This window comes from Gymnoscopelus microlampas (assembly GCF_963454915.1).
Source record: "Gymnoscopelus microlampas genome assembly, chromosome: 9".
In the NCBI taxonomy this organism is placed as follows: domain Eukaryota; kingdom Metazoa; phylum Chordata; class Actinopteri; order Myctophiformes; family Myctophidae; genus Gymnoscopelus; species Gymnoscopelus microlampas.
In genome coordinates, this window is record NC_139946.1 from 25,510,831 (window position 1) to 25,520,465 (window position 9,635).

The 9,635-nt window shown below is 42.4% G+C and overlaps 1 protein-coding gene across 1 annotated transcript; it reads left to right on the forward strand.

The window, feature by feature from the left end:
- Window positions 1-4,974: 4,974 nt before the first annotated feature.
- Window positions 4,975-6,231, forward strand: gsx2 (GS homeobox 2; the record flags this gene model as incomplete). The annotated part of the gene is made up of 2 exons (XM_084066973.1): window positions 4,975-5,368; window positions 5,888-6,231. 2 exons carry the CDS (start codon window positions 4,975-4,977, stop codon window positions 6,229-6,231), a joined length of 738 nt encoding a protein of 245 aa, XP_083923099.1.
- Window positions 6,232-9,635: the final 3,404 nt, after the last annotated feature.

The window sequence follows — 9,635 nt, forward strand, 5'->3', positions numbered from 1 at the left end:
AAAAATAGTCTGAATCACTGGTAGGCAGATAATCCTCAATCCACCTCTGAGACGCAGTGTGTAGACAGAAATGGTACCGTCCCTTATTGTGAACATTAATGAGGACCCATGCATGGAGAGGATGTTGAAAAAGGCTAAATGTTCCTTTAACACAGTGTGCAGACTTAAATAAGAGACCAGGTTTGATCCTTTAAATCCATAGTCCTATGTATAATATATACTGTAGTTAGCTAACAAGCTCTTTTCCAATGTAGATAAGACCAAGACCATTGCGAGGCAAAAGGCCAGCCATTAACATCTTGATGTCTGAAAAAAGAAAACAGTGAGTGAGAGCAACAACAAGTCCTTAACTTCAGCAGGAACAACCGATCATTGCTGCGATGAGGATGGAGTAGAGAAGAACTATCGTCTTAATAAGACCAGGACGGAAATTCGGGACCGTTTGACAACTCAAGCAAGAAGAGATTGAAATAAGGGCTCTTCTGTTCTCTGCAGCTTATTTTGGCCTTGTAATGGCACTTGTTTAGTCTTTTGGAAACAACAGGGACGGCAGAGGGGAGAGAATAGGGCCCTCTAACGAGAAGCCCCAATAAAGAGATGTCTCTGGGAACTCAAATCGCAGTCAGCCTCAATATCAGGCGCAGTTTATCTCGTTTTCTACGCTCATTAATTGTGTGCGCCGCCGAGCACAGACGCAAAGTGCTGGATATGTTTGTGTGTAGAGTGTGTGTACCTCCAGACAGCTCTTGGCGGACGGGCACACTTCAGTCTGGAGTGTCTGGGCTGTGGCTCTCTGTGAGACTGAGAAGCGTCTCTCTAATTAGAGGGGTGCACAGGACATCTCTATAGTGCATGGACAGGACTCTCTCTGGCTTTGTTCAGCCAGCCTGCTCCAAGGGCCGGGCCTGTCACTTTACTTTTCTATAGGACTGAAGACTATTGTCTAGAATAGTGCAATCCATTCATAATCACAGAAAGTTTTTTCTTGCTTTTTTGTTTTTAACCACTTTCAACCTGGCGTCCCTATTTTGGGCATGTCATTATATTGTCAAAAAATGTCACAAATTGTCAAGATTTCTTTAAATGTGAAAATAGCTTGCAAGCTTGTAGATGAGCTATTTTTGCTATTTGTCAAAGTATGGATGGCTTAAGTGGTTTTAGTCAAGTCAAGGATGAGGTTTCTTGCATGTCTCCACTCTAGGAGATACTGATATGCAGTTATTCAAAGAGTTAGACGTGAGTCCAGCTGCATGAACAAACGCGTTTTTCAGTCTTTTCTTCTTTCCTTTTTTTTTTTGCAGTGACATTTCAAGAAATGCCAATATTGTGTCCTTCAATCTGACAGGGAGCGAATAAACTTCTGGTGTGAGCCATTTAAGGGGAGCGCGCGCCTTTGTTTGGCCGGCTAAGTTGTCACGCTACCTTAAGATGTAATTATTTCAAACTCATTTTTGCATAGAAATCTAATTATTCATTGAGATATAAATTAGATTCCACATTCAGGGAGAGCCGTGAACCCCTGACTCCTGCGGGATCCCATTCATGGCGGGGCTCTTTCTCTCGGGCCCTCTTTTCTCCTGCGGACCACGAGATGGAGAGTGGCCACTGCAGCTGCTATTCACACGCACCAGATAATTGTTAATGAAAAGTCATTGCGTGGCATTATGTTGTCCGCAGGATCATTGTTCATTTTCCCATCGCCATTGAGGACTATATGGAGGACCAGAGTGTTTCCTTTGAGTTTTGGTATTCACGTTCTGTTGCCTGGTAACTAATAAAGGGCCAAATCATCCACTGTATTGGCCAAGATGGGCCGCAGGGCCGGCCCTGCACAACAATGCCACGTTTGTAAAAAGGCGTTGATACAACTTAATGACGCTTGTTCAACAAAACATTAATGGACTTCTTCACGGTATAATATGGCATGGGATGCGCCGTGAATGAGAGGGGGGTTGCTCGTACACTTTAACAAGTTTGTGTGTTTTCTGCCACTGGGTGCAGCAGCAGAGGCGCGTGCGCAGTCTGCACACAAACGCGCACACGCGCGCACACAACATAGGCCTACTTTTGCGCAAGCCCGTGCGCACGAACATTAGTTGAGACTGCACAAGTGAAGTTTAATGGTTTTCCAATGAGAGAAAAACAAACTCATAAGGGCTGAATTGACCTCCTCAGGCTATATACTGCCATCCAGCGTTATTTAGTCTATTATGTCATATTCATACATACATAATTGAATGACAGGTGATCATTCTCCTTCGTGATGATTTGAATATATGGCTGTAATGTATTGAGTAGATTAACTGCTCAGTGTTTTACTAGTAGCTCGCAACGCAGATAGAGATGGAGAGCGAGCCAGAGGTGACGTTCTGAGAGCTTTTATAGATTTTTGACATTCTTTGTCCATGCATGTCGGACGTTTAACGGGGGAGACATGCTGTAACGGCCCCATTTGTTGCGTCGGCCTTCTTAACCGAGGCGGACACAACCGCGCTCCTGTCACCCCGAGCAGAATAAAGAGAATCAAAGGATTTCTTTCCCTTAAATGGACTAATTTTCTCCTTGAATTATGAAAGTAATGGCTAGGTAACAGCCTGTGCTCAGTACAACCCGACCGGCTTAATGCCTCCTAAATCCTTCCACGTGGCTCCACTAGTCCCGGCAATTAGGCCTCATTATAGCCTCATAAAGGGTCTCATTTGTGGGATTACTTAATAGACAATGAAATTTTATCGTGCGGAATTATGGAAAAATAATATCAGAGCCGCGGACGGTGTGATGAGGGCGCGCGCCACGCATCATCACGCCTGGCTGGTTCTCTCTCTCTCTCTCTCTCTCTCTCTCTCTCTCTCTCTCTCTCTCTCTCTCTCTCTCTCTCTCTCTCTCTCTCTCTGTCTAAGTGGTTATCCGTACCATAACAGCAACGCTTCTCCTGTCATACCCTGCTCAGTGCTCACTTTATTATAACAATTGCAATCTATGTGACGGACGTGTTTGTTTCTTTCATCAGTTGTTGTTAGTAGCTGTATATAAAGTCACATTCCGACTCTTTCAAAGACTGTAATTAAATTAATATGAGCAAGCTGCTTTGGCCTCCCATAAATTAGCTCCAGAATGGATCATTGGTCTTATGAGGGTATATATAACCAATCTAAAATAAACGGTGTTTGAAACTTAATTCGGTTCGAAATAAATTCCTTGCCTGTTGGAATTAGTCGTGTTTGACCTAATAGCAGTGGTGGAAAAAGTAAGCTACTCAAATTGTTTACTTACTGTAAGTAAAAGTATCAATGCAATCTAGAAATACAAGTACAAGTCCGGAATTCAAAATTGACTTGAGTAAAAGTACAAAAGTATTGGCATCAACATGTACTTAAAGTACCAAACGTAGAAAGTAGCCTTCTCGTGCAGAATGTCCTATATTCACAAGTTTTCAATTATGTATAAAATGTTTTTAAATCTTTTGAAAATAGCAGATCTACAAGCTCACATAATACTGGCATTGCAAGGCATTGTGAGCTTGTATATTGGCTATTTTCAAATGGTCGAAATGTATATAAGACTGAAGTGGTTAATATATGTTTTGTAATAATAAAACTGTACAAAGAAGTGGAAATACTCCACTTAAAGTAAAACAAATACCCCCAAATTCTACTAGCTACAGTACTTGAGTAAATGTACTTTACACCACTGCCAATGTAGTAAAAGAGATAATGCAGAGATTGTTGTGCACCTGATATACTTTGCACCATAAACCTGTGCTCAACTCCTTGTCTGGAGGTTCGAGGCGTTACTTAGCAGATGAAAGCAAAAGCTAAACCCACCAGTGACCCGCCCGGGGATCAAACTCGCTAATTATTGTCACAAGATGAGGGATTAACGCATTTCTGAAATAGTTGCCTGTTTACCCGGCGCAGTCTGGCCATAATAAACACTTTATAATTGTATCCTAATCGTTATCAAATAGCTGCACAACCCAGACTCGGCAGCAGTTCATAATTCTTTAATTGCTGGACACGAAATCTTCCCAACCAGACGCAAAGTGTGTTTAGGGCTATACAGCAATTAGTTCTGAGCCCCATTTGGCTAAAGTGTATTTTCACAGATCTCTCCACAATCCAAGATTTCTACTCCTTTTAATAGCCTATAGGCTAGCTGTAAATAAACAAACAAACAAACAAATAAATAAATAAAGCGTGTTCTAATCAATATAAATATTGAATGAAGAATAAAGAGAGGAACGATAAAATCCAATTATTTCAGGTGTATCTGTTTTTTTATGCTTACTGTCTTATCTCTCCCACAGGCTTCTCATCACTTAATACAACTGGATTTGTCCAATGATGGCCTGAGCCAAGTTATGTTTCTTCGCTGATTATTGATAGGTTACTTGCCACGTTCACGATGCAAGTATTTCCTGAATGCTTTATTTTAATCAATCGAATATTTCTGTTTTGTGATATTGTTGACCATTGTGACATACTGATATTGGTTACTTTTGGACATATTGGTTGCTTTTAATCCTTTGGACATAGCAATTGGTTAGTTTCAGATTTTGAAATTGAAAACCAATTCTAACACAAACAAAGTATTTTTATTAAATGAGTTTTGAGGCTATAAAAAAAATCATATTCCATTATTTCAAAATGACTCAACATTTAAGTGTGTATTTAAGAAAGAGATCCGCAGACGATGCTCAGCCTTTTTGTTTGTGCTCAAGCATTTTCAAAACGTTGGAAAACAAAATAAGAACATCTACAAATTGTGTTTGGCAGTTCGGTGAGACATCACGTGGTTTTGGGCCACTCGCAGTAATAAACCCACGAAGCCGGGTGCATGCACACGTGGGTGACGCTGCAGGGCCAGCCCTCTTCTGGGTCCCTTTTGTTGAACCATCAAACATAAGCACCTTTTGAGATCCCGAGGGGTTCAGATGAGAAACTGCAAGGAGCGACCACTAATCACTGCGTAGCCATGTCGAGGTCCTTCTACGTTGACTCTTTGATCATTAAGGATACGGTGCGACCCGCCGGGCCGGTGGAGCATCCAGGGGGACACCAGGACTTCCTCATCCCCATCAGCATGCATTCTCCCGGCGTCATGACGGTCACCGCGCCGGTGTGTCCGTCCAGGAAAAGTGGGACTTTCTGCGTGTGTCCGCTGTGCGTCACGTCTCACATCCACTCTCCGCGCGGCGGCATTCATCCCATGCTGAAGAGTCAGTTCCCGGAGGCTCAGTACTGCCACAGGATAGCCCACCATCATCAGTCTCCGGCGCTGGCCCACCCAGGACTGTCAGGACATACACCTGTCTGCACGCCCACCTACAGCGTCACGGACCCCAGGAGATACCACTGTCTTTCTATAGGTAAGTCCTGCTACCTGTTTATCACATGGCTTGGCGTTGCAAGGCTTCGTGAGCTTGTAGATCGGCTATCTATCACAATGTTTGCCTCTGTCTTATATTATTTGACAATATGGCCAATGTTTGACCAGTTTTTATATAGTTTGTTGCTTACGTGTGATACAGTAATGTCTGCATCAAACGTCTTTTTCTTTCTTTCTGGCTTACGTTATTTTTTTGAGGTATTAAAAAGTCCTTAAATTGTCACTTCACTGTCATCTGGGGACCCCCAGAAATCATGTGGGGGACTCCCCCCCCCCCCCCCCCCCCCAACCACAGGTTGAGAACCACTGGCTTAGATCATGAAAAATAACAATCTTAAAATAGCATCTATTTAATTATACAGATACTTTAAAAAAAAAAACATTTTAAAAGCCATCTTTGAGTTTTTACGCATTTTACGCACGGCGATTGTTGGTGCAATTGCATCACCGATGGATCTTGTAATCTTGTGATCTTGATGATGATCTTTCTCTCCTCCAGGCGCTTCCGATAACAGCCACATCCAGAATGGCAAGAGGATGCGCACGGCTTTCACCAGCACGCAACTCCTGGAGCTGGAGAGGGAGTTCTCTTCCAACATGTACCTCTCTAGGTTACGAAGGATCGAGATCGCCACGTACTTGAGCCTGTCCGAGAAGCAGGTGAAGATCTGGTTCCAGAACCGCAGGGTCAAGCACAAGAAGGAGGGCAAAGGCACCCAGAGGAGCGCGCACGGCGGTTGCAAGTGCACGAGTCTAAACCACACAGACTACCCGCGGTCGGAGGACGAGGAGTCTCTGTCGCCGGCCTCTGCGTCGGAGGAGAAAGAGGTGTCGCCCATATGACAGCAAACTGAAAAGACTTAATTTCCACTGCTGGCACTTAAACCAGTGGTTCTCAACCTTTTCAGGCCGTGACCCCCCAAAATAACCATATTTGAACTGGTTATAGGCTATTAAACTGCTTATAGTCTATTAAAAGGTGTAGAAATCTTGGATGGCCCTGATAAGCACTTGGAATAGGAGTTGAGGCATTACATTTTCGTTATCCACAGATAGATATTGTGAAAATAGCAGATCTACAAGCTCACAGCTTGTGAGCTTGTAGATTGGCTGTTTTCAGACTTTGGCTCTTTCTTATATTATTTGACAATTTGGCCAATGTCTGACCGGTTTTTATATTATAATTTGTTGATTTCTTTTGACGCAATAATGGTCTTTTTTCCTTTCTTTCTTTTTGAAGTATTAAAAAGGTCTTAAAAGTCCTCAAATTGTCACTTCACTGTCACCTGGGGACCCCCTCAAAATCATGTGGGGACCCTCCTGGGGGTCCCGACCCACAGGTTGAGAACCACTGCTCTACACACCTTGACGTCGGGCAACCTCAGGGCCACGGACTGCTGCGTAAAGTATAGGAAATGTTGGAGATGTCAATTGTACATGACTACATATTTAGCCAATACTGTAAAAGAGTGAATTGTGAATATATGTTGACCTTTGACATTGTTATGCATAAAATATTCAGAACATATGGCATGGTATCCTTGAACTTGATTATGTAAGGGTTCTTGTTATAGTGGTGTATCATCCTCAGCCTGTATGTGTCATAAAATGCTATCCCACTCCTGTCAGTCTATGGTCTTGTGGACTTGAACGCCTTAGAAACGCATAAACCACCTATTCGAAAACTACTTGTGCACGTGAATTTGTATGATATGTATATTTGTATTTATTATAATAAAACGTTGGAAAGTTGCACCTGAGAATATTTGTCACTGCAGTTTATTTGATGTGTAACCTTATGATGATGATCAAATGTGGAAATATAGTAGCCAAGCCAGGGATGTGCAAGAGTAGGCTCTATAAACGATACGGGGCACTTTAGAACTAAATACAACGGTTAGAATCCGTCCCTCTCGCCCTCTCTCTCTCTCTATTTCTGTGTCTATATCCCTCTCTTTATATCTGTTTGTTTGTTTGTTTGTTTGTTTGTTTGTTTGTATGCCTGTTTCTGTCTCTGATCACCTTCGTCTAGCCTCTATATATTTTTTATAAATAAAAAGTTTGATTGATAACAGGGTTGGGACCATTTTCATAGAGCTTAAAACCTAAGGCCTTCTCAAATATGACATTATAAAGTTTCATATCAGAAATAGAAGTGTAGTGTAGTGTTATTTTAAAAATTCAGTAGACAAAATATATTAGATAGGCCTACCTTCTTTATTGTTTTTGCCAATATTTAGCCCTTATATGCCCACTGGCGTTCTCAAATTATGACGTACTGTATAGGCTACCCTAGGCTACGGTTAATCTTATAGGTAAAGCATGGCTATTCCATATAATTTACACTTTCCCAAGCTTTCTCTTCAATATATCTTTTTCAATATATATAGGCCTATTACTGGCAGTTATTAGTTATTATTGGGTTATCAAATATGATGTCTTGTTAATAGACCAGAAATATTAAGCTAACATCAACTGAAATATATTAGCTCGCCCATTTTATTTAAAAAATGATTATAGGCCTATATGGGCTATGGTCCTGTTCATATTGCTATTTAAATGGATGAAGCAGGGTGTGTGTGTGTGTGTGTGTGTGTGTGTGTGTGTGTGTGTGTGTGTGTGTGTGTGTGTGTGTGTGTGTGTGTGTGTGTGTGTGTGTGTGTGTGTGTGTGTGTGTGTGTGTGTGTGTGTGTGTGTGTGTGTGTGTGTGTGTGTGTGTGTGTGTGTGTGTGTGTGTGTGTTGTGTGTGTGTGTGTGTGTGTGTGTGTGTGTGTGTGTGTGTGTGTGTGTGTGTGTGTGTGTGTGTGTGTGTGTGTGTGTGTAGCCGTAGTTTTTCCTGACCACAAAAGGGTACCCGATTACGCCCCCGGGGGGACAGGACAGCCAATAGTCCATTAATGTTCGCTTTTGAAGAGATTTTGGTTGTCCAAAGCGAGTTTAATTGCGGTTTTTCGGTCCCACGTTGGTTGATTATGCTGCCATTGCTTCAAACCCACAGAACAAGGATATATAGAACCGAGCAAAGGCTTTGACAGGTTAGATTGTCCTGCCTTGGGGCTCGCATTTAGCGCTGGACCCCCGACAGGCTGTGGACTCAGAGGGCTTTGAACAGACAGCTACAGGGTTCCTCCGAGCGCAAGAGAACGATTTAGTCACTGTTTCATTAAGCACTATTTGAACCTTTCAACTTATGGTGAATTAAAGGGGGCATGTTAAAATGGACGGAATCTTAGGAGGGATTATGTAGGAGGGGCCATATATTGGAAATTTAGCTAACGGTTAATTTAACCCGTTTCTGCCGAGGTTGGGATACATTCCTAATTGAGAGGGGAAGCAGGTGAAAGTTTTGGTCCCATGCAGACCCATTCAGAGCAGAAATAAATGGTCTCCATTCACATCACGCCGGTGATCATATATTATTGAGGGAAAGCCACCTAATGAATATATATTGAAGTTCCTATTAATCGAATTAGAGCTCAACCCCTTGCAGGTGTGAAAGTGAAAGACCACCGTCCCATTAAAACTGATTAACAATGGAGTTAACTGCAGTTTGGAGAAAGTCCCCCTATTCAGTCCCTCGGGAGCCTGACCCCGAACTGCCAGGCCAGTATAATGGACTGAAGCTCATTTTGAGAGGTCTATTAGTCCAGTGAGCCAGCGTTGATTTACACACAACGATAACATTGGCGTTGTTATTAAAATGTTACAGGTTACTTACAGGACAGTAGCCTACGCAGTGGTTCTCAACCTTTTCAGGCCGCGACCCCCCAAAATAATCATTTTGAACTGGGGACCCCCACCCTGAAATGCACTTGGAATTGTAGGAGTTAAGGCATTACTTTTAGTTTGACTCGGTTCCACATATAAATATACACATAAATATAACGATATAAATACGTACCAGATCTGCTATTTTCACAATTGCTGCCTTTTTCTTATATTATTTGGCCAATGCTTGATCAGTTTTAGAGTATAGTTTTTGAAGGTCTTAAAATTCCTTAAATTGTCACTTTCATGTCATCTGGGGACCCCCCTGGGGTCCCGACCCACAGGTTGAGAACCACTGGCCTATACGCAATGCAGAATGCAAAAATGTAAATGGAGAGGGGACCAGGCCATCTATCTACACACGCTACAACAAGAACACTCATGCACGTCGTTCAGGCCTCATTGAAAGTGTGGCAATTACGCATGACAAAAGACAATTAATAAGAGCGCTTTTCAACCGGTTGCAGCTGCCTGTCCCA